The sequence below is a fragment of the Anser cygnoides genome, chromosome 1, assembly GCF_040182565.1.
Source record: "Anser cygnoides isolate HZ-2024a breed goose chromosome 1, Taihu_goose_T2T_genome, whole genome shotgun sequence".
NCBI classification, from domain to species: domain Eukaryota; kingdom Metazoa; phylum Chordata; class Aves; order Anseriformes; family Anatidae; genus Anser; species Anser cygnoides.
The window spans coordinates 211,088,316-211,113,339 of record NC_089873.1 but is presented as its reverse complement, the minus strand read 5'-3'; the positions used below and the strand labels follow the sequence as shown (position 1 = coordinate 211,113,339).

The window sequence follows — 25,024 nt, the reverse complement described above, 5'->3', positions numbered from 1 at the left end:
CTTCCCTCCCCGTTGCAGTACGCTATATGGGATTTTATCTATTTTTTTCTAACTTAGTGGGGTTGGTTGTATCTCATAATAATATTTTATTTGGATTCACCTGATTTGAGCTCATTAAACTAAACAAGTAATAGTTAGGGCAGGGGTTGGGAATGTGGAAGCAGAGAGCAAAGATGGAGACGGTGCTCTGCATACTTGTGTAGAGGGGAAGTTGAAAGACAGACGTCTGAAGTGGACTCGGTTCAGACTGCACACTGCAACAGGGACCAAGATTTTTATGTCAGGCTTCCTGTTTACACAAACAGCTTCTGGCAGGAGGAGTGTTGGTATCCACGTTTGCCGAGCTTGTGGTTGGGCTGACGAAACTTTCTGCGTGTGCTCCTAGCGCTGTAAATCAAAGGATTGACTCTGAAGGGATCCAGCTGTGCCCGGGCAGTGCAGAAATACGGTGTCAGGTAATTGGGGCTCGGAGGAACCTAGGTGAAACCTGTTGGGTTGGGAAGAAAGGGCCAGAGCAGAACAGTGCTCAAGCACAATGACAGATGTAGGGGTGAAAGATGTCCTAAATCTGCGCTTCTAGCGATGTGCAGAGTAGGGTTTTATTAGGAAGGAATCATCTGTAGGAAAAGGAGATGGATCAAGTTTCAAATCATCGAATATTTTTGGGAAGGAAATTCAGGTTGAAGATGCCTGTTTAGCAGAAACAGGACAACTTCTCTGGGCTTTCTCCAATGGCAGTAACATAGGGAGAGACAGGCGGGCTGAGCTTGGGAAATTCATAGTAACCCCATCACAGCAGTGAATCTGGGTCTTCAGAGAGAAGATGTTGAAGACAAAACAGCTTTTTTTTAACCCGGAGTTAAGTGTATTGATCTAGAGACCCTCTCCAGATGGCAGAGGATGGAGATGCGTTGACACCAACGGTGACCATATGGCATTGAGGTGTGGGCACGAAGTTGGCTCTGGATAACCAGGAAGGAGTTCAGAGGTGAGAAAGAGAAAGTCTTTCTAAGAGAAAGACTTGCAAAATGCAAAGAAACTTCCGGATACTGGAACAATTGGGCTAGTGATCTGGGAAGTGCTTTTGTTTGGCTTCTGCATATATATATATATATATATAGCTATATATGTGATAGCGTAACGTGAAAAGCAAGGCTCCAATGCACCGAATTCATCCAGCTGTTCAAGAAGAATTTATTAGAAGCCTTTCGATAGTGCTTTGCAGGAATTTACCCCCTGGGCCCCGCTCTCGGGTGGCCCCCCCTGCAGCGCTGCGTTCAGCTCTGGGCCCAGCACAAGGACACGGAGCTGCTGGAGCGGGCCCGGAGGAGGCCGCGAGGACGCTCAGGGGCTGGAGCAGCTCTGCTGTGGGGCCAGGCTGAGAGAGCTGGGGGTGGGGGGCCTGGGGAAGAGAAGGCCCCGGGGAGAGCTGCCAGCGGCCTGCCAGGGCCTGCAGGGGGGGCAGGGAAGCTGGGGAGGGACTCTTTGTCAGGGCTGGGGGGACAGGACGAGGGGCACCGGCTGGAGCCTGGCAGGGGGGAGGCTCAGGGGAGGCATTGGGAAGAAATTCTTCCCTCTGAGGGTGCTGAGGCCCTGGCCCAGGCTGCCCAGAGGAGCTGGGGGTGCCCCAGCCCTGGCGGTGCCCAAGGCCAGGCTGGGTGGGCTTTAGGGCCCCTTCCAACCCAAACCATTCTGTATTTGTCACAGATTATTTAACTATATAGATGTTTCCATACCAGTACAGAAAAGTTTTCCTCATTTAGCACTTCTAGCGGTGCTTTGGGCAGCTATTAAGTGGCAAAGATGAACTTCAGTAGGGTTAGTGACTGGTATCTCTGTGAAGATCAGGGCCCATTTCTGCTATACAGACACTATATATTCAGGGCAAGGTATAGTAAAAATCTTAAGGTCTTGTGGTCTTAACCTTTCCTATTAGAGCTTCCCTGGCTGTCATTGTGCCACAGCTGGTTGCAAGATTAAAATGGCCTTTGTGCAGAGCTGCTGTAGCGCCGTATGTCCACCTTCACTAAAATGGCTGCCACTGACTGCAGCGGGAGCTGTGGGGGACTGGCTTGGACGTAATCTCGTATCAGGCATTTGTGTTAGCGCGGGTGAATTTTACCCCGACTTTTCCCCATCTGCAGTGGGGACGGTGTTACCGTGCTTGATAGGCATTAGGAGGCTGATGTTTCCTGTCAAATTTACGTTGTTTCATGGATTTAAAACAAGAATTCCTTGAACAATGGGCATCCTTCCGGATAGCTTTCTCAAATCCCCTCAGTGGAGGTGTGGTCTTCAACATGCACAATTCCTGTATTTCTTGATGAATTGTCCTAGCACTCCCTCTACAACCCCACAACTATCCAAAAAAAAAGGGTAAGCTTTCCATTTCACATTATTGAGGTCCTACCACGGAGTCTTTAGGAGTAAATGAAGTGAATGAGCGGTCTGTTAGCTTACAAGACCTCTTGGTTCGGTTTCCTTTGTCTGGCTAGAACATTTCCCTAACAGTTGCTTGATTCTGCTTTTTTTTTTCTTGTCAGTTTACTTCCACGTTAATCTGGCAGAAAGCTTTAGGTTCGAAGCTGTGAAGGAGGTGGTGAGGGATGTTTCATTGTCCAGAAATGTGGGTCGTTCAGCTACAGTAGTTCGCTTCTCCCGTACCTGAGATACGACCTGCAGATATGATAATTAGCTAATGGAAGCTGGCTGTCTCCCTGTTTATCAATAGCTCCAGGACAGGAATCAGCTTTTTGTGGTTTTAGAAGTCTGAGGTTGTACGCTCACTGAAACGGGACAGTCCCATGCTTCTGGTTTGCTCTGAGCTTACTTGAACAGCGGAGCTGAATCATCCAGATTCCTGTCTGCCATTTTGTCTGAGCATGGGATACCCACTGAAGTGTTCGTGCAGCGCTGTCCCAAGACCTGTGGAGGTGTCCAGAAATTTGAGCTGTGCATCTCCTGAAGACCACCACAGTGACCTCGCTTACGCGGAGCTCTTCCAGGTTTTTATTCTTGGCATTCAATTTCCTAATGCACTTGCCACTTCTAATTAGTACCTGCCTAGGTGTTTTGTAGTTGTAAACACCTCTTATGATGAGTTAATTAGTCAAGTCTTGAACTGTTTATTAAATAGAGGCGTTTTCCTTGCCCTGTTTGCAGTATCTAGTGAGTGCTTTCAGTGGGAATCTCCTTAGGTTAGTGAAAATCTTTGAACCTTGTGATTCGGTTGGAGTATTGCTGCTGGAGCTGGTTTGCCTGGATAATTTTGGAGATAAAAGTATCCTTTTGTTAATAAAGGATAAACTTTGAGGACATGGTTAAAGGTTTGTGAAAACAGTAGAAATAGCTGTCATGTGTTGTCCTTTTTCTTCCCCAGATGAATTGTTTTCATGCATTCTAGTTCAGGAGCAATCCCAAAGCCAGACCTCCATGTCATTAGTGCCTAATAAATGAGCTTCTTTCCTTCTTTGGGATGATATTGAGTACTCTTCTTTGGCTGCCCTAGAAACAGGCATTTTCTGGTATCAGCAGTCGTATACCAGCAATGTTTTGTGTCCTGTTCATTGAGCTTTCAGGTGGGAAGTGTAACAATTCAAAGCAGAAGGAAAAACAAGAAGCTGGAGGTTAAAACCTGACTGCTCCATGTGAAGTGACAGGACATGAGGTGTCCCGAAAGATCCTTGCAGCAACGCTATCCCAGATGGGCTAGCTCCTGAACTGGACTTTTCTAACTTCACTGGAAACCTGTAATGCAGCCACCATTCAGTGTTATGCTTTCTTAAAGAGAAAGCTGGAGACTTTGTGAAAACTGGAGATTTTTGTTCATTTTGCTTCAGGCGTTCTGAAAGCTGAAGTTAAAGTGACACTTTTAGAAAGCTAAGTTTTGCTTAGCAGTGGATATTGAACTTCATCCTGATTTCTCTGCTTAGTTTTTGGCTATCTGTATGGTTTTTGGACAACTTATTGGGAAAAGCCATAAACACTGCGTTAAAGTCTGAATTCAACCTTCACTCCTAGTTAAGCAGGTCGGTTATTTGACAGCAGCTGAACATGTCCTCAGCAGGAATTTCCACCAATGTTGAAATAGATGAACAGCGTTCACTGACTTTCAATAAATGTAGGTTAAAGAGACTTAATAGGGGGCAGGCATTGGTATGCCTTTGCAAAAAATCTGGGAATTAAAATGATTTTAAAGCTGATTTTTTTTATCTTTCTCCTTACATAACTATCTAGACTTTGCAATTCCTTTCCTCCTTGTATGTCGATTTTCTGCCTGTGTTTTCTGCTCTCTAGAGCAGATGTGATTCCTTTTGTTCCTGGTGGATACAGCTTTTCGTGCACGCTGGTATAATCCAGGTGGTATTTGTAGCTGATGATGCTGTTCCTGTTGGATAGCGTTCCCAAAAGCACCAGCATCTAGACGACATTGGACTGACCATCCTTGTTTAAGCCAAGGCAGATTTCTCCAGAGTGTACCTACTCTAAAACAGCAGGAGTAGATTCATGTCTTGGTCTGGGGCTGCACGGAATTTTTGATGAAGACTTGTTGGGAAGAAGCCTCAAATACGCTTTATCAGTGGTCAGTTTAGTGATATTTTAAACTGTGATTAAACACTTAATGTAAAATGGTGTGGTTGTGTTCCTAGACCACTCAAGTTGCGGTTTGTCCTCCTTAAATTAAAAAATGCAAGACCACCGGTGTGGGGATGCTGCGATGGTTACGGTGAAAAGTAACCATCCCAATCCTAGGGCTCTGCAACGAAGGAAAATCAGAGGCAGTGCAGGAAGGAGCCCAGCCAGCAGCTGGATTCAGCGGTGTCAGGTAGCAAGTCATTAGATGTGGCAAGGAGTGCTTTGACTGATGTCATTTCTAGTGCATGTCATACTATTGCCGTTGTTAATATCGAAATCTCGGGGGAAAATGAGTGATGCAGAGAAAAAGTCAGGATTTCTGAATGTATTTAAGCACTTCTGCATAGGAAAGAGGAATCTCCCTTGTTATTGTATTATGTTCCTCATCCTGTAAGATTTATTTTTGGCGGTGGCAGGGAAATGGACATTACTCTTTGTGGTGCCTTACTGCAGAGATAATGAAACAGATAATTTTGCAGGGAAATGTCACCAGTGCAATTGAATTTTGAAGAATCTAGAGGAGAACTTCTTGCGTTGGATGTTCTAGCCTGTCATTTTGAGCTTATCTTATTTAGTTTTGGAAGACATTGAGGATTTACACGCAGATTCTTGCGGAAACTGGCTGTAAATATAGTTCATTTTGGAAACAAATACTGTATTGAAGGTATTTAAGCTAGAAGTTCGTGATTATCTTGTGTGCCTCTTGTTTCCACAATGCTGCTGCGGCAATTAGTTTCTTATTTAAATTAATGTAAAAGAGGCAGTAGAATTGGGAAATCTGCTTGAAGAGCGCATTTCCTCTTGATGCTTTCTCATGTCTCCTTCAGTAAATATGAACATACTTCATAGGTGCATAGATTGTATTTTTGCTGATGCTCCCCTGAAGCTGCTTAATCCTGGAGAAGTGGGATGAAGCTGTGAGTATTCTTACTCCTAACGTGCTCGTTCCAAAACCAATTGTAATCACACAAGGAGACAATCGTGTTGGCCCTGGCTTGGTATCCAGAGCGTATTTCTGCAGTAGGAGGTGTCATTTCGATGATGACTCTTTTTTCCTGAATCCCGTGGGCAGGGAGAGGAGCTCCTGACTCTTCCCTTCGTGCAAGAGGACGTCGGTGCAGCACCGGTCACGCCACCAGGACCGCTCCTTGCGGGCACAGCAGCGCTTCCAGCGCAGCCTGCCTGAAGTGCCTTAATTACCCTTGATCCGTGTGTGCAGCGCGTTACAGCTTCCAAGTGTTTGAAAGCAGATAATTAGGTATTTAAAATACTGGGATGTAAAAATTGGATCCGATGAACGATTAATTACTTCACCTCTCCTTGTGGATTTTTGCTCGGTGTTGCACTTGTTTTTAATAAGGCGTCTGAACGATAGAGCCTCTACGTAATACAGGCTTCAAGTGAATTTGTCTCCCTGGGCTTTAACTGCAGCCGTATATAACGAGTATTAAGCTACCCCTGCATGACAATAATAAAACTAAATACTGGCTGTAAAAATACACGTCAGTCGGATCTGAAATTGTAAGGGAAATTTTATGTCACGTTAACGCATAAAAGCAGAAATAAAACAAGTGGAAACTGTCTGTAAGCTATTAGAGAAACAAGAGCCAGGTTTTTCTCTGCCTTACAAAGTGTTGATGCAATTGCCTTTCTGCCTGGACTGAAGGCGTGAGGCCGAGATGTCTCTAAAAGCCTTTAATTTGTCTGAACGTGCTTGCAGGAAAGCTGTGGTTTTGGGCAAACCGGAGCAAAGTTAAGCAGATAGAGGGCAGATAGCTGTTCTGAAACGCCAACCCAAACAGCACAATCCAAAACGGTGTCAGAAATCGCATTACCAAGGAAATCCGTAGCCGTAGTGTTGCTGGGACCTTTGAGGCACTCACTAAGCAGGCTCTTTGGGTAATAAGTGATACTAAAAATTAATCTTTCTCCAGTCGGGGTGCCTGGGACCTCATTTCACATGCTCGCTTCAGTGCCGTTTTCCCTTCAGGAGGGGAATTGTGCAAGATTTCATCAGTCCCTTATTTTAAGCTGGATCCTGTAAGTCCTCATGCCCTAGCTCGGGTTAGTTTGATAGCGGAGCACTTCTCCATGCGCTGCGTGCAATCCAGCTTTTAAAAGCGGAGCAGAGTGCAGAGGATGAGACTACCAGAACTCCGCCTGCTTGTCTTTGAACAAATCACTCCTGGATGTAGGAGGAGCCTCCAGTAGCATCTCCTGGGTGGCGTGCCCTCGCTTCCTCATCCGTGCTGGCCTCTCTCGCACCACCTGAGCTGCTGGGAGAAGGTCAGCGTGATGTTCTCTTCTTTCCGTCCTCTGCTCACCTTGCCTTGCTGCTGGGAAGTTTGGGGGAAAGACCTGCGATCCCATGGGCTTCTCTGCTGCCGGGTATTTATTCTTCCTTAGCTTCCCCGTCCAGGCTCGATGAGAAGATTCTTGGGATGCGTTTTCCGGCATCTCCATCTCTCGGTTTCCTGGAGGTGCTGCTTTGTGTTAGCAGTATTTATGCTGAGGCATTTTGGGAGCAGTTGAGGTCCTCTGGAGAACGTGTTCAGCCTAACTGGAAACTTGTTCAGCAAAGGTTTAACTACGTGAGATGAGAGGGAAAGCTAACTTAAGGCTGTCGTGAAAAACAGCTGCACGAGACGCTGTGCTGAGGTTTCTTCATTCCCGGTAAATAAGGAACGACTCTGCAGCAGTCTTTGAAATGCAAAGGTGACCTGTGAGTACCTTCAGTTAATTAACTAGGCTGTACTGCTTGTTTTCCCCCTGCTTCTCACCCAGCGAACCAGAAAGCCAGGAATGGAAGGCGCTTTCCCCAATCCATTTCTGGGGGCTGTAGCTGTGGACAATTAGCGAACTAATGCAGACCATTGCAGAGGAGAAGGGAGCTGTTTGCTTCTGGTTGAGCAGATTCCGCTCTGAGATTTCACTCTCAGAGCACTCTGGCATAAATCCTCCTTGTGTTCATGTCCTCGGAGGGGTGCAAGGTAAGTGCCCGAGCGCTGTGGCCAAAGCTGCTTCATGTCATCCGGAGGACAGGACGCAGTATGGAGTCCTCGCATCTCCTGGGTTTTTTGGTTTTGTGACGCCGAACTGGTACTTGTGGGCTGTGTTTGCACCGCCTCAGAGTGGTTCTTTTCGCCTTATCTCAAGTTTGTTCGTCCTCTGGTTGTTTGAATGAAGCCACGCTTACCACAGCGTGTGGCAAGAGCGTGTGCAGGTCTCCTAACCCTTCTTCTGCTGATGCTTGCTCGTTTGCACGTGTTCAGCTGCATACTTTGTGCATACCGTCTCAGCATCTCGGTTACAGGTCTGTACAAGATTATAAGAGACTTTTCCATCGATAAAAGCTCCTAGCCTGCTCTGCTGTACGCAGTACAAGACGGTTTCTGACTTCCACAGCAGCTTACAGGGTGTCAGTCATCCGGAAACAGCTTTCGGCTGCTTCAGATCCAGCTGCATTTCAGTTTAGGTCTTGGCAGCGTTCAAGTTCCGTTTTTTCTGCCTCTGAAAGATGGTCTTTGTACCTGCAGAATGCGTGGCTCAGGAGACGGCAGGATATTTGGCCCTCTAGTAAAGGATTTTGGAAGGTTCGGAGATCTAAACGTGAGCAAAACCAGCTGTTCTGATAGAAAACTGGAAGTACTAAGTGCGAAACGGCGTTGTGTAACTTCTCAGGTGCTTGGTGTTGCACCAGCTGAGGAAAACTGAAATTGCCAGAAGGCCGTCGGCTTGTGACACTAGTTCTGGCTCTGTTTTTAGAAACCCTTTAACCAGCGAAACTAGCACGGGCTGTGTTATGTGGCTGGCTTGGAACTCCTCTGCAGAAAACCAGACAAGCGACTTCATCTTCCGAACACCAAGCCTGTATTTTTTAAATCTGTTTTATAGCAGTGCTGGAGAGGTAGAATTTCCATGCTTTTTTTTTTTTACTGTCTTGACAGAATAATCAAACAGTCATGTTTTGCTTTCTAAAATGTTAATAAACGTCCAAAATTTTTAATGTATGTCTTAATGGATTCTTAGCTTTGGATCAGAATGATTTCGAGGGCCGATTACTGCCCGTCCATCTTGAAGCCTTTACATTTTTCTTAGTTTTTTTTTTTTTGAATGTGGAAGGTTATATAACTGCCTGAATTTCAGCAGCAGGACTTCTGAAACGGCTGAGCGCAGGGGAGCTGTGAGCGTGCTTCTGAGTAAGCAGCTCCTCAGAGCACCTGCCTTCGCTTCGGAGTCCGCTGTGATCGAAACTGTGCCCTTGCAAGGAGGAAGAGCGTAGGAGCCGAATGACGTTCCCTAGAAAAGAATAAAAAAGGGGTAAAAGTGCATACGTCTGTGCCGTAAACCTTTCTCTTCCTGCTCAGCAGTGAGTGGCTGACTCTTGTGTTCTCCACCTTAGTGAACGTGGTGAACATGGGGTTTTGTATGAAGATTTCGCAGTGTGCAACTTTTTAATTCTTTAAAAAAAAAATAAATAAATCACACCTGCAGCATCTGTAAGCTGCGTGGTGCTGAGCCGGCGCCTGAGCGCTGACCCGTGTGCGGTGTTTTGTTTCTTCGTGGCTGCGACCCAAACGGAACAAGATTTTCCTTTGTGCTCTTTCCTACGTTTCCCGTTTGGGGAGGAAAAGTAATTACCAACAAGAAAACCCCAGGGGTTAACGAAGCTCTTTATCGCCGCATATTTTTGTCACCGTCCCAAGGCAGCGTGTATCCCAAGGGAAATGTCGCCCACCCGTTAATAATCGGAGCCGCATTGGTTTAAGTGCGCCAGCCCTCGTTAGGATTTACACAGCGGAAAAGTCTCACGCGAACCGAAGCCACGTGGTGATAAAAAACACAGGCACCAGACCCCAGGTAAAGCTCACCTGCATCTCCCCCAAGGGAATCTCTCTCAAACCAAATAAAATGGGGTTCTGACGTGTCTAAAGAAAGCAAGCAGCTACTCTTGAGTAAAAAAAAAAAAAAAAAAAAAAGCTAATAGAAAATACATTTTTCTGCCTCCTCCTTTTCCCTCTAGCTACTGCCAAACTTAAGTACAAGTGACAATTCGTTGCTTCTCTTGCTGGTCTTAAAATGCCTAAGAGACAGCCTAAAACGCATCCATATGGCAGTGAGCGCTGAGATCAGTGGGACAGCAGATTTTTATCCAGTCATCCTCCAGCATCTAGCTGTCAGCTGTAAAAATCAGTGTGTTTTTTTCTTTTTTTGTAGTGTGGCATTTAGCTCTTGGTGGCTTGGTTACATAAAAAGTAGGATCCTTTAGGAGAAATGCTCCCCTGCTGGTTGAAGGCAATTCCTTGCCTGTTTTTTTGTCACCGGGGATCACGTGTGTGAGGTTTAACACGGGCTTAACGTTCCTTAGTGCACCATGCGATTACACTGGGCAGCATACGAAGTTTTTGAGGAGCTGGAGCAAGATTCGGGGTGTGCTCGGTCAAAATGTCCTCAGGATGTTCTCGCAGGTGTTGTACAAAAGGACCCCGGCACCAGAAAGGGCGGTGGTTCGTGTGCAGGAGAGCTGGCAGGTTCTCCTCTGCCCAGCAGGGAGCCGGTTGTCACTTCTTCGCGCACGATGATTGTGCTTTTGCTCTCCGGGGATCTGCCCTGTGACGCTGGGGGTGTTCTCCGGTGCTTCCTGGTGGCTGAGAATCGCCCGTTCCCTCCATGTTGCAGCGAAGAAGCGTTCCTCTGTGTGCCACCGCCGCAGCCTGAAGGCAGGAGAGGCTCAGCAGCCACGTGCAAGGACGGTATTTCTCGCACCTTCTGTGCCCCATACATCCCCGGAAGGCTTCTGGAGGTATTAATAGATGATCTCCGTCGGAAGATCCCAAGTTCAGGGCACGAAATGCTCGAACATACGCTTCCGTAGAAGAGCAGTGTGAAAATTTGAGCAACCTGGAGACGCTTCGCTGTTAAAATAGAACAGCGAGGCAGCTCGGCTGTGACGCGGAAGGAGTCTTCTAGCAAGATGGAGCCAACAGATTGCTCTCAAAGGGACGAGAGGGGCTTTTCTTCTCGGTGGTGTATCGGCCTGCATCTCTGGCGTGGCAAAAATGGCGCTGTTCTTAGCTGAGCTGCTCCCCGAGCTTTTACATCGATGTTAGGATTAAGAGCAGGTTCCTCTGGGGAAGGGAGGTCTGATCTTTTTAAAATGGGAAAGCAACCGCGTTGGTACCGACTCGTTTGCTAAATACGTACAGCAAACTGAAATAGCGTGCACCAGGAATTAGCCCGGGAAAAGGTAGAGTGCAAAGTTGAGAATAAAATAATAATTTAAGGAAAAAGAGTAGTCTATTAATAGCTTTCGTTGTCTAGCTGTGTGTTCTACACCACAGAGACGAAGACGTTAAGAGTGCTCAATTAGATTGAAATGCAAATGTGCATCCAGACTTGAGTGTTTAGCTAATCCAAGGCTGAGAGCTTCGCTTTTGAGACACGAGGCAGCCTTGAACTGCTAGGTTCTGGAAATCTTTTCTACCCCCTTTTTGGGGTGGGTAAGGCGGGGCGAGGGAATAAATCACAGAATCGTGGAACGGGTTGGGTTGGAAGGGACCTGAAGTCCTCAAGCTCTGCTGGGTTTCTCTGCATCGCGCTGCGTTGGCTTTTAGTTAAACGCAAGGCAGGGCAGAGTTTCACAGAGCGGACGTTTCGTGCGTATCTCCTGTAATAAAACCGGAGGGTTAAAAAAATCTGGAGCCGAAATCCGACACAACCCAGTTCTTCTGTTGGCGCAGATGCAGAACCTCTTAAAATCCCCTCAGCTCGAGGGCAGATTGAACTCAAAGGCCGAGTTCCTCACAGAGCACGGTACTCCTGGAAACTTCCTTTGGTTCATCCACGTGCGAAAATACGTTGGAGATTCCCTCTGGAAGACAGTCGCTGTAGGCAGGGCAGCTTTTCGGTCCTGGGTTCTGCTTCGCCGAGGTCCCGATCCCTCTGAATGAAGGGCCTGGAGCAAGTTCGTGTATCAGAATAAATTGTCGGCCGTCTGCAGGGTTTTAACTAGCGAATGAGTCTTGTTCCTCCGCAGCGGGGCAATGAACGAAGCGGCTGCTTGTCCCTGGCAGCGCACGTCGAAGATCACGCTTTGCTGTTGAGGCGGCACCCTGTCGGAGTCAGAGCTGGTGCTTTCCACGCAGGAATGTAAAAAGATGGGAAGAAACTGGAAATCTCTGCTTTCGTGTGACATCATTGTCTAAGCAATGCAGGCCTTGCCAGTCGTAGCCGTGAGCGAAACCCTGGGGAAAAAAAAGCGCTTTTTAGGTCAGAGAAGTGCCTCAGCTTCCATTTCCTTCTGTTTTGGGTGAAGTGCTGTGGCACAAGCAGGGCCGAGCTGCTTCTGGTTGGAAAATAGCACCGTGCTCCTTCTCTTCTGAGGTACTCAAAAGAAAAGACGGCATGAAAATGAATGCTAATGAGCTTTTTCAGACGAGCCTGTATTTTCATAGGCATCCTTTTTATAAGGCAGTTACCGGCGTGTTAATCATTTGATTACTGGTTGTTGTAGATAAGGGAGTAATTGGTCCCTTTTTGTAACTTAGGGGAACGCTTGACAGGAGAGAGCAGCGGGCACGACAGCTCTTGTTTGCGTGGGTTATTGCCTGGAGAGATTGCCTGAACTGCAACCCTCTGCTCCGACGTCTGGGTTGTGACAAAATTGTGTTCCCTGCTTGCTTCTCCGATGGCAGGGGCATGTTTTGCAGCGGGGTCGCAAATGCTTGATGCTTTCCTCGCTTTGGCCGTGGCTGGAAGTGCAGATGCATCAATTTCTATTAGAAGCCATTAAAAAATTAATCTTCGGCTCGGGCCGGGGAGGAGAGCTGAATCTTCGCCTCCCGAATGACAAACAGCTTTAGTGCTATCTGCTGTCTGAGGACATCTCACTGAGACAAAAGGGACTTAAGGAGCTGCAAATCTCACTGCCTTCCCGGGGCCATAACCGAAATAGATGGATATTTTTGCAGGAACTCTTTAAAATCCTTTTGGAGGATCGTATCGTGCCCTCTGTCTCGGCGAGGGAAAGCATCAAGTGTAACAGGAACGTGTGTGAGATGCGGGATCACTGCACCTCCTTTATATACTTAGTGTTTAAAATTTCACTACGGTGGAAATCCGCTTGCTCCCTTTCTTTGTGTCCCTGTTACTGTAGCATGTGAGAATAAGCCGCAGATGATATCAGCCATTCACATAATAGCTTTATGTGCGCTCATCTGCTAGGTAGGTGTCATTCCTTGTTAGATCACGCTATTTCACTCGGCTCCGTTGCTTCCCTTCCTGCTGTTCTGCACCAGACAGTCATAAATATTCATGCACGCTTCTTACCATCCGTTTAGGCTTGTATACCTAGCTTATGGCCTCCTCGAGTTTGTTAAATGCAGGGTGTTGGTTTTTTTTTTTTAACGCTGGAGTGCTGAAGGCTGTCTGGTGAGCTAAAAGGCTGATGTCACAGCTTCTCGGTGGTGGAGCTGCCGAGATATCGAGGCTTTAAAATATTTCGCTCCGTTCTTCCGTGACAAATACTCGACTGAAAGTCGAATGGCAAAATGAAAACTGAAATTTCCTCGGCACCAAACCTGCTGGCCGTGCTGCTGCTCGCTTAATTGCAGCGATCAGTACAACCTGTCTTCGCACCTTAAGCGGGTGCTCAGCTGGAACAAAAACTGTCTCAGCTTGCCTTGAAAAGACCGGTTTGGGTAAAATGTCTGTAAGGATTAAGGTGATCTAATTCCCAGTGAGAAAATAAGCAACGCTTGTTGCATCTTTTATTTCATACTCTAAAATACTCATGGCTGTGCGCTGAGGAGGGAGGGGTCGGTTATCGTGCTGGCCATTTCACGGTTTGGTTCGCCAGATGCTGGATCTCCGAGTTCATCACCATCATGTGCAGGGCTCTTGGTTTTCTTACCTGGGGCGATGCTATTCCTGCTGATCCATCAGGGTGTTACAGCCCCTGTAAAACGTGACTTTGTAGGAGGCTGAACCCCCCAGCACCTCACCGGGAAGGGAAGTGGGAGATGAGCAGTGCGTCTTAACCTGAGCCCGAGGAATGGGTGTTGATTTTACTTCAGGCTGTGAATTTGGGATTTCAAGGTTAGCAAAAATGTCGTAATTCTAAATAATGTCCAGTACTATGGCCTGAGATTAAAAAAAAAAAAAGAAAAAAGTTGATGTGCTTGCAGGATTACCTCAGGCTTCTGGAAGTCTCTTTTTTTACCTCAGGCTTCTAGGAGTCTCTTTTGTCTTCCAGGTGATTAATTTCTATAGTTTTTTTTTTTTTTTTTAATTTGCTCCTGGTATAAATAGTCTTTGAACAACCGTGGTCATGGCTCTCGTACGTTACTTCATATTATTTTGCCAACCGGTGACTAACAAACATAGACAGAAAATGCAAAAATGCTCAGTGCACCTTTTCCGTACGGTTCCCTAAGGCGGCTGCAGGACCAAATTTCAGCTGTGGGAACTTCTGGGGTCTCATCGGGGATTGAAAGTCCCAATAACACGTCCCATCAGTCTGGGGGATGTGAGATGTCCCTGCCAGTGCTGCAGCCCACAGTCAGGTGAGAAAGGTGCGTAGGGTGAGGTGAAGGGGAGCCCAGACCGGGAAGGGGACGTCCTCAGAGCTGAGGAAAGATGTTTAGGGCTTAGAAAATCCCGATGGACCTAAAGCTAGTGAATTTTAATGTGTTTTACTGGTGGTTTGGTGCCTTGTCACTCTTTTGATTTGAGGAGGAAAAGGAAGAGCGGAGGTGTTGGAGCAGGGGGCTGCTGCTGGCAGCTTGAGCTGGCTTCCCGCCCCTCAGCCGTAAGAGGCCGCTCTGAGGCGGCGGCGTTTGGTGTGCGGTGGCCCTCTGAGGATCCCAGAATCATTAGGGTTGGAAAAGCCCTCCAAGATCATCTGGTCCAACCATCCCCCTACCACCACTGTCCCCCACCAAACCATGTCCCCAAGCACCACGTCCAACCTCTCCTCGAACACCCCCAGGGACGGGGACTCCCCCACCTCCCTGGGCAACCCGTCCCAATGCCTGACCGCTCTTGCTGAGAAGAAATGTCTCCTCATTTCCAACCCGAACCTCCCCTGGCACAACTTGAGGCCGTTCCCTCTGGTCCCATCACTGGTTACCTGTGAGCAGAGGCCGACCCCCAGCTCCCCACCCCTTCCTTTCAGGCAGTTGCAGAGAGCAATAAGGCCTGCCCTGAGCCTCCTCTTCTCCAGCCCAAACCCCCCCAGGTCCCTCAGCCGCCCCTCACAGCACTTGTGTCCCAGGCCCTTCCCCAGCTTCGGAGCCCTTCTCTGGACACGCTCCAGGGCCTCGATGTCCTTCTGGTAGCGAGGGGCCCAAAGCTGAACCCGGCACTCGAGGTGCGGCCTCACCGGAGCAGAGCCCGGGGGGACGAGCACCTCCCTGAGGGGACAGCTCTTCTTCAGGCACCTGCTTCCTTTGAGCCTGGATCCCAAGAAACCCATTACCACGTACCTGCACCTTGTAGGCCTTACAGTGCTGGTTCTGTACTTTTTTGCAGGCTTGTAACCACTGATTTTTGATGAGCAGAGCATACTTCGCTGGAATTCTCCAGCAGCGTGACACAAACGTGGCAGTGTAGTTTTTGTGTACCCAGGGGCAGGTCACAAGCCAGCGATTCTCCGGCTGGGAGCTGCAGGCTGCTGGCAGTCCCTGAAGCCAAAGGAATCGATCCAGTACTACGTCTAACAGTTTTCGATAGTGCTTTTAATTAAAAAAAAAAAAAAGAAAAAAAGACATTGTTGGGGTGGTGACCTGAAAAGAAATTAAGGCTGGGCAGTGATTCGTTGGCCCAAAGAGGCCACGTGCAGTTGTCTGGCACTGTCATCGATCGCGCCCGCCTTTCTAGGACTACTTTTCGAGGTAGGATGCCATAAAAGCTGCACACGTATTGCCAAAAAAAAACCCTTCTGGCTTGGTTGCTGGCCTGTCCGTCCTCCTCCCCCTGCTCAGCAACGCACGAAGCGCTGGCCTCTGCCGGCAGCAGCCTTGTTGCTGCTTTTCCCCATTTCTGCTCTTCACCAAGCGACCTCTGCTTCCCTGCGCTGCTGCACAGGGGGTTTGTGGCATCCAGTCCTGCGCTGCCTGGTCTGCTTTTAAATTACTTTTTGCATTTTAGAAGCATCCTTGTGATGGAGCACAGTTTCTCCTGAACCGCCGAAGAATACGTGTAAATAAATACCGGTGGTTTGCATCAGCGAGTTACCTGCAGATCCTCGCTGGCTCATGGTACCTGTGTAGAACAATAACATAGCCACTGATTTCGTCTGTCAGAGAGGCTGTACGAGTGACAAAGCTGCCAGGAGTATATTAATTAACTTTCTAATCAGAGAACGCCCGCTGCTGAGGGCTCTGCCGCGTTTCGCTCGATCTGAAGGTGACAGGTTCACTGCACGTGTTTTAATTTCCTTCGCTGATCTCCGAGCGTGTGATCTGGGCTGCAAGCTTCGGTTCATTGTTCATTCAATTTCAAGTGAATATCAAAAATATAATCAATTAACATCAAGGTGAGTTGCCTCTGTTCTCTGGGATAAATGGAACAAATATGTTTTAAGTAGAAAATGATGGAACGTCTCTTTAAATTACTAAAATTACCTAAAACTCACCCTGCTCTTTGGTTTTCTGCGTCTCATTTGTTTCGCTTTCGCTCTCTGGATACTCTGAGTTGACTTCCTAAAGAAAATCTTAAACTCCTTAAAGATGCAAATCTGTTTAAAAGGACGAGAGTATAATTTATAAGTTAGAACTTTAATTAGGCTGGGAATAAATTATCTTAAAAGAGGTTATTGGAACCATTTTCTTTGTGCATAAAGAAGCTATTGCTGCTTTGGAGTAACGCAAGGACCACTGAAGTAGTACGAAAGCGACTTGCACAATTTTTATAGTGTTAAGAGCACAAAATGTTCTTATTGCCTGGAATCAATGGGGCAGCCATTTCAGCAGCAGGGCTGGGAGGGCGTCTAAAGCTCTGGCCAGCTTTATCCTGGGTAGCCAAAACAGGCTTTGAAAATGTCTGCTAAATGCACGTGTAGCATTGCCTTTTGCTCTTGAAGTAAAATAAAAGCTATAGCCTTATGGTTCTGTTAAAAATAACTGATCTTTTTTTTCCAGACTCCGTATTTTCAGGTGTGACCAAAGCTACTTATTGAGGGGAGAGCTGTGGATGTTTTAGGGAGTTTTCTGCTTTGCAGGCTTTCTTCTGATTTTTGTCCCGGATTTGTTTTGATTTATTGGACACTTAAGGATGGCAAGTATTGGATTAGGTGGTCCTTTGGCCTGACCTTGTCTGGCATCTCGCAGCAGGAGAGAAACGGTAAAATAAAAGAGGTTTGACAGCGGAGCACAAGTGGAATCAAGGGAGAATACTTCAGGGTAAACAGTTCTTTAATTACAGCCTGGAGGTAGCGTGCGGAGGCGAGACTGCACCAGCTTCTGCTCGTACCTCTGCTCTCTGCGGCTGGACCTGGTGCTGTCCCCGAGTTCCTCAGCTCCGCTGTGGGTGGACCTGATCTCGCTGAGAAGCTGCTGAAGCTGCAGTCTGGCTCTGTCTGTGTCTTTGGGATGATGAATGAGCTCTGTTTCTTGCGCTGGGCGGACCGGTTAAAATTTCCATAGCACGACTGCGAAAAGCAGAGGAGGATTTTTCTTAACGAAGCTGCTTTAATCACTTTAATACAGCATTTCTGTTTTAAGAGCTCAGACTGACATATCTAAAAATACTCCTCTTGATTACTGGTTCGTACAGATCATTTTAAGTTAAGTATGAGCATCCTTGTTCCAGGGCTTCGTCTTAAATAACAACCTAAAAATGGTTTTCATGCGTTCATAATTCAGTATATTGTTCTTAGCAGTGCTTTTTTCGTCGCGATGCCTTGGGTTGTTTTTACCAGAGCTGGACTAGTACGTTCGCTGATCCTTGAGCGTTCGATCCTTGAGTTCCAGTGACTTTTAAGTTTTGGGTCTCAGGTACCAAGAAATCAGGAGGTCTTGGAGCTGGGACTTCCCCTAGGTGCTGCCCTGCCAGCTGCTTTGAGTTGAGGGCGTTATTACGGAAATACTTCCAGTGAAGGTTTTGGGGGGAGCTTCTCTGGGAGAGCAAGCTGTGTCGCTGGGGTTTGTTCTTCAACCAAATCACAAAGGAATCTTGCCGATTTGGGGATGATGCTATTACCGTCTCTGTGATGAGAAGCTTTCTTCATCTTCCTCTGCCTCATTTATCCTCTTAGAAAGCTGCAGCTTTGTTAATGGGACCTGCCACTGAGAACTTGGAGAGGTTAAGTCTAGATGTTTGGCTTTACAGTGAAGAGGCTGGATAGATCGGTGATTTTTGAGATTTTTTTTGCTTTACAGATGTTCCTTCTTACTGACTGTGATTTGAAAGTGCTAAACAACAACCAGTAGGAATTCAAATTAGAGGAACTCAGACCTAAGTGTGACTTTTTTGGAAGAATCCTTGGACCAGACGCGACTCCCCGATACAAGAGGCAAGCTCTAAAGCAGAAGTACCACGTTCCCAAGTTCTTTTTCCTTTGCAGGTCACTCCTGAGCGTTGCCTGAGCTCTTTGCAGACCCCGCCTGGTGACAAAGGACCTGGTAATGCCGCGTTGGCGGCGTGCTGTCCCTAGCGGGTCTCCTCCACCCCTGGCTCCCGTGAGAGTCTCCCCGGGGACTTGTTACCGCGCGGAGCGCCGACAGCAGGTATTCCACAGGCTCTGGCACCGAGGAATTACCGGTACCCGCTATTAATCAATGTCGTTAGCGGTGCCTGGCACTGGACGCACGAACCTCCGGCACACGAGGCTCCATCAGCAGAAGAATCGAATGAACGACCATCAGGAATCAGATGGACGACCTTGAAATCTCTCCGGTAGCTGCTGGCAGATCAAAGTCGCCGGAGCTCTGAGATTAGCGTATCGATCCCATCTCGCAGATGAATGCTCGGCCTGAAATGAGTGCCAGGCACTGGCTCAAGGCTTCCAGACAAAAGAGTATTGATCGGGGCGACTCAATTAGCTGCTGGAGGCTTCGAGTTTGGGCCCCCGTCGTTAGCGGCAATTTCACGGATAGAAACTTCACAAGTTCCCATCTTTTAACTCAATTATGGCTCTTGGATGCTTTGGTGTTAGCCTCCGCTGATTCAGTTGCTGGGTTAGAAGGATGCTCGTCTTTGGGCATCTGCTTGTCTCCGTAATGAAAAAGGGATCGAACCTCTCTTTTTAGGAGCTTCTTATTCTTGTGTAGCAGAATAAAAGCTTTCTTCCCGTCTTGTGGGATATTAAACCATTGCAGTTTATCAAAATTAAGGCAAATGAACGCTTCCACTTACTGCTTTGTCCAGTAAAACTTCTCTCCCCGGGAAGAAGCACCCCACAGGCTGTGTTTTTTTGGGTCTAATGGTTTAGGGGATGGGTCAGGGAGGCAGCTGGTGAGAAAGTGCAGTGCAGGAGCCGCCAGGCATCTCTCGGTCCAGACTCATCTGGAGCTGGTGTAGCTGAGGAGAAACCTGCGAGCAAGTCAGCGAGCCCCGAGCTTAACCATTGCCGGCGGGGTTGGCTGCCTTTCCATCGATCCGGGCACGTAAGCGGCGGTGTCTGAGCCGCGGCGGTGCGATTAGGAGCTGGCTCGTGAGCGCTTTCTGCTCCTTACATCAAAAGCTTAAAAGGAGCAGAAAACTCCCCGGATGAAACCCACGGCGCTGCTGTTGGGCAGCTGCTTGGAAAAGTTCCCAGGATCGACGCCCAGCGCCGGGACAGACGGGATTTTTGGTTAAATCGCTTCTTTTCTTGGCTTCTCGGCGCTTCAAAAAAGTTCTCGGGTGCCTCGTGTCTAAATTCCTTGCGGCGGAATGAATGGCATCCGACAGCTCTGCGTGCCGAGGAGCAGGGAATGCGCTGCCCGGCTGAATAGCTGCTTTCAGACTTGAATTACTCGGACTTTTGAAAGCGTGCGCCTTTCCCGGTAGGGCTTCGGACTCGCCTTTTAGCTGGTAAGGTCTTCATCTTCCAAGGGAGAAGAGGCTGGAGGACGACCTACTCGTACCACTGAGGCGCTCCTCTGCTCTCCGTCGCCTCCCGGTAATCCGCGCAGGCTGAGGTTTCGTGCCAAAAAAGCTCTTCCTCAGCTCCTGAGCCGTTCAGAGTTTTTTCTCATTTCCCGTAACGGAGCTTTAAGTGCCGCCGCCAGAAGCTCCCTCTGCTCCTCCAGAGCCCCTGCACGAGGGCAGACCTCCTGCGCCGCTCTCCTTCCCCACCTTTACTCCTCCAGGGACAACGTTAACGCTTATTTTTTCTTTTTTTCTCTTGTCCCAGCAGCATACCAGAAATATTTTGGCTTGAAGGCCGTTGTCTGCTACTGCGCCGCCGACTTAATGCGGCCCTGGACGTGTTTGCGCCTTGAAACTTTTCCAAGAGATTAAATTAACCCAGCAGTGCTTAACGAAACGAGGCTGGAGGCTTGGGTGTCTGCTTTGGTTGTAACCCCCAGACTGCCTGCCCAGTTGTTTGCAGTCTGTTTGAGGCAGTCGGGTATTCTTGTCTGAGCCCTTTCCCATTTTCCCCTTTCCCGTTTTCCCCTTTCCCTTTCCCCTTTTCCCCCTTTCCCTTTCCCCCTTTCCTCCTTTCCCTTTTTCCCTTTTTCCCTTTTTCCCTTTTTCCCTTTTCCCCTTTTCCCCTTTTCCCCTTTTTCCCCTTTTTCCCCTTTTCCCCTTTTCCCCTTTTCCCCTTTTCCCCCTTCCCCCTTCCCCCCTTCCCCCTTCCCCCTTTTCCCCTTCCCCCTTTTCCCCTTCCCCCTTTTCCCCTTCCCCCTTTTCCCCTTCCCCCTTTTCCCCTTCCCCCTTTTCCCCTTCCCCCTTTTCCCCTTTCCCCCTTTTCCCCTTTCCCCCTTTTCCCCTTTCCCCCTTTTCCTCTTTCCCCCTTTCCTCTTTCCCCCTTTCCCCCTTCCCCCTTTTCCCCCTCCCCCTTTTCCCCCTTCCCCCTTTCCCCCTTCCCCCTTTTCCCCCTTCCCCCTTTTCCCCCTTCCCCCTTTTCCCCCTTCCCCCTTTTCCCCCTTCCCCCTTTTCCCCCTTCCCCCTTTTCCCCCTTTCCCTTTTCCCCCTTCCCCCTTTTCCCCCTTTCCCTTTTCCCCCTTTCCCCTTTTCCCCCTTTCCCCTTTTCCCCCTTTCCCCTTTTCCCCCTTTCCCTTCCCTTTCCCCCTTTCCCTTCCCTTTCCCCCTTTCCCTTCCCTTTCCCCCTTTCCCTTCCCTTTCCCCCTTTCCCTTCCCTTTCCCCCTTTCCTTTCCCTTTCCCCCTTTCCTTTCCCTTTTCCCCTTTCCCCCTTTCCCCCTTTCCCCCTTTCCCCCTTTCCCACTTTTCCACTTTTCCCCTTTTCCCCTTTTCCCTTTTCCCCTTTCCCCTTTTCCCCTTTCCCCTTTCCCCTTTCCCTCTTTTCCCCCTTTCCCTTTTCCTCTTTTCCCTCTTTTCCCCCTTTCCCCCTTTCCCTCCTTTCCCCCTTTCCCCCTTTCCCCCTTTCCCCCTTTCCCTCTTTTCCCCCTTTTCCCCCTTTTCCCCTTTCCCTTTCCCCCTTTCCCCCTTTCTCTTTTCCCCCTTTCCCCCTTTCCCTTTCCCCCTTTCCCTTTCCCGTTTTCCCCTTTCCCCTTTCCCCCTTCCCCTTCCCCCCCCATCTAAGTACCGTTAACCCATCCGAGCATCCGTTCCGCTCACAAAACGAGGCGTTTTGGTGCCGGCTGGCCCGGAGGCCCGCGCTGTGCCTCTTTGCGGGAGGAACGCGAGCGACCCCATTGCCCAAGAGATTCATTTCTGTGCTTCCCTTCCCTGTCCGGGGCTCTGAACGGGGCGCGTAGCGGCGTGCCTTCCGCGGGGCAGCGAGCGCAGGCATCGCCTGGGTGTGCGGGGTCCTACGGGTGTGCTACGTCAAGACCCCCGCTCTGTTTTGGGGGGAGAAATGTCTTAGAGCCGGAGCACGTTGAGAAACTCGATGCGAACGCTGGCTGAAGCGGTTACCGAAACACGAGCAAGCCAAGCTGCACCCCGTTTCCCTCCTCTCTCTGAAATGGGGGAAGGTCGGGGGAGAAGCCCGAGGAGCTCATAGGCACCCCTCCCAGATTTTCTTCTCTAGACCAGGCTCCCTCCAAGACACCTCAGCGCGTGGTGGGAAGGCAGGTGACTCGCCGGAAGATTTAAAAACGAAAAAGGGATTTACCAAAACGAACCCTTTGGTGGGTTTGCTTGCGTCCCCTTACGCCCCAAAGAACTCCGTTTACCCGGCCGCCTCGGTGGCCCGGTGAGGACGAGCCAGCTTGCTTGCGGTGCTGCAAAGCCGGCGCTAGGATTTGTACCAAGCGCTGCGGCGGGGAGGCGTGGGATTTTCTCGTCTTTTTCCTCGTGGGTTCTTGGTGTTGCTGGGTCTGGGGTGAAACCTTGCAGCCCGTGGCTGTTCGTCCTGCAGCGCCTTGTGCTGTCGTTCGTCGCAGGGCGAATTGGAGCGCTGGGTTCAGGAATCCCGCCCGTCTTGAGACGCGTCGCTTCCGAAAACCTCGTGGAAGGGAGTTGGCTCCATTTGCGAAGGCAGCTTTTTAACTGGGGGGGGGAAACGTGGCTGTGCCGATGGAGCTGAACGTGCTGAGAATTCGCGGAGGAATCCAAGTTCTGACCTGGGAGCCTTTGCTCCAAGGTTGTCTGCTGGATCCCTGCTGGTTTAGCTCCCCTGCAGCTGACGGGACATTGGAGGTGGATTAAAATGCTGCTCAAGTGTGATAACTTCTCAAGTTTTTGCATGATTTTTTAAAAAAACAACTTTGGCTTAAATTCTCTTACTCTTAATGGTCCCTGCCACCCTTCCCGAGAGCGTACACCCCTGCAGGGGGACTGTACAAGACAACACAACCTTTTTATCCTTGAGGAAATCCGTTTCCTAAATGACCTACCTGCAATTAAGAGTCTTCAAACACATTGAGCTGAGGCAGCTTCAAGTGTTCCTGCATCTCTGGGCGAAGGTGGGATGGGTTAGGGAGATGTCTGTTGGGTGTGAGTGAGGTTTTATCCCAGCTCCGCTGTGTCGTTGGCCTTGCAAAGCGTGGAAAACAACTGTTGTGGTGATGGTTGTTCTGAAATGAACCTCCGGTTACTTGGTTTTTAAGAAAAATGGGATTACGAGGTAGTCTGAGACCCCCCAATGCTCTGGAAGTGTTTTTAACTATATATATGTGCGTGTATATGTATACATATGCATATATACGTACATATATGCACGTACGTACGCATAAACACACGGCTTATGTAGATCCTGGTTATGAAATGAGCGGCTTGACAGTTCTACACACCTGAGGTTTAACGGGGCCGAGCAGATCTGCAAGTGGAGGAGCGGCAGTGTTGCAGACGGCTGGGTTTTTGGGCAGCCAAGGTGTGCCCGCAGCTGCTGCGGTGCCGCCTTCTGAGCTCGCGGCGCCGCTGGCTTCCTGAATCCGCAAAGCCTGGCCCGGCGCCCCGTGGATTTAGCAGCTGCGGCCGTGGCTGGGGCGGATAACGGCAGCTTTGACAGCAGGTCAACCTGCTTGCGCGAAAAGGAGTGGTGGACGCCTCGTTCGGAGGGAGGGTGAAGTTAACGGAGCGGTGAGGGTTGCGGGCGTCGTGGGCAGATGGGAAGGAAGCCTCGCGGGAGCGTTGCGAGAGCCAACCCTTTTCAGAAAAACGTGCACGTTAGCGGATTTGCAGTTTTAGAGTCAAATAACTACTCTTTCGTTTATAGGAGGCTTAATTGCACTAAACGGGTCTGCGGGACTCCGCGTAAAACTCAGCCCGAAACCATTTTAAAACCACTCGCTTAAAACTTGCGCTGAAATAGCTCCTTGAACCCGTGTTTTCTTCTCTTCTTGTAGTGGGGAAGACTTCCTTGATCACCAGGTTCATGTATGACAGCTTTGACAACACCTACCAGGTAAGCCAATCCACGTTATCGCCTTCTCTGAGGCCAGGAGGAATCCATTTGAGTGCAGCGGATAATAGTTAGTGCTCTGACCAGACTCTTAGCTGTTAAATCCGTAAGCTTTATATTTTAATAACCTTTCAGAATGGCGTTTCAATGTTAGATTCTGCTCGAATAGCTTATCTGCTGCTTGCAGCAGGATGAGCTGGGCTTTGGAAGGCCTCGTAGGCCTCTTAGGTGTACCTCAGTGACAGCAGCTGTGAAGTCCGCCCATTTTTTTCACTGTTTTCTACCAGACCATCACAGATCTAATGCCTCCGCGGGGAAAATGTAACGGGTACCCGACTCTTCAAAAGAACAGGCAGAAGGCTGAACTGCAAGAGGTGGTGCGGTGGGGTGAGCGGGGACTTGAGGAGCAGAGAGCACTGGACTGTAGGGCTCGGTGCGTTTTAGGACGCTATTTTATGCTGTCTGCTGAAACAAAGACCACAGGAACTGGCTGTTAGGCACTCATTCCCTGCCCCCCCTCCAATTCTGTGACTGTTTACCATGCGTGTTTATTATTTAAGCCAGGTTGGGGTTGCAAGGTTGGGGCTGGAGCAGTGGTCGTCTCTTCCAGTTGGCCCTGCAGCCCCGTTGCTGTTTAAGGTTTGGTGACGAGTCTCTTCAAGTTGGTGCAAGTTGAATTCCAGAGGAGCGATTTTTGTCACCTGCTCCCAAATTTTATAGCTTGCCACCTTTCCGGGCTCATCCTAAAAGCACTTTAGCTTCATAAACTGAAGACTTTAGTTTCATATTTAGTTCATGAACTAAAGTGGGTCTTCTCCAAGCAAAAGCTTGCTTCGTGGCTTGATTGCACTTGGTGATGTTCCATATTTGCTAAACTGAGAAAATCTGTTCCCTGACGGATGTGAAGGATTTTTTAGGGAGGTGGGAGGAGAAGGTGATGGGAAAAAGGCACAAAAAAGCTGTGTCTCTTTTGTTACTTAGTGTCTGCCCGAGTATCTCCTGATTAAATCTCTTTACCCATTAATGATTTCCTTCCTGCCTCCTCAGTAATTCCTCACTGCTGCTGCTAGGCAAGTTGGGCAGAGCGAGATGTAAGTTCTCACTTCACGACAGGAAAAGCGAAGCTTCTATGGTGTAGGAGGGCAAGAGTACACATCATTGCTCCCAGGGGAGCAAACATCCTTTCAGATTCTACCCACTGTAATTACATGGACATGTGAATGCAGTTCTTTTATTTAATCTGTGTTGTGTTTTTTTTTCCCCACAGTATTTTTCTTTCAGGTCCACTCCTTTTTCTCTGCGGAGCTCGCGTCCTAGTTCTTTCTTGAAGAGGTTTGACCCTCTGTGCTTTATGATAATATTGTAGTCTCCACGGGAAGCTGGTCTGACATAATATACTAAATGATTGCAAAATGAGTGAGTGGGACTTAAAA

The 25,024-nt window shown here is 48.8% G+C and overlaps 1 protein-coding gene across 3 annotated transcripts in view; it reads left to right on the top strand.

The window, feature by feature from the left end:
* Window positions 1-25,024, top strand: part of RAB6A (RAB6A, member RAS oncogene family) — a 57,731-nt gene that overhangs the window by 12,116 nt on the left and 20,591 nt on the right. For all 3 annotated transcript variants that reach the window (XM_066990044.1, XM_066990043.1, XM_066990042.1), the window contains exon 2: window positions 23,536-23,594. In XM_066990044.1, coding sequence (XP_066846145.1) covers window positions 23,536-23,594 — 59 coding nt within the window. The remainder of the gene's footprint in view (window positions 1-23,535; window positions 23,595-25,024) is intronic.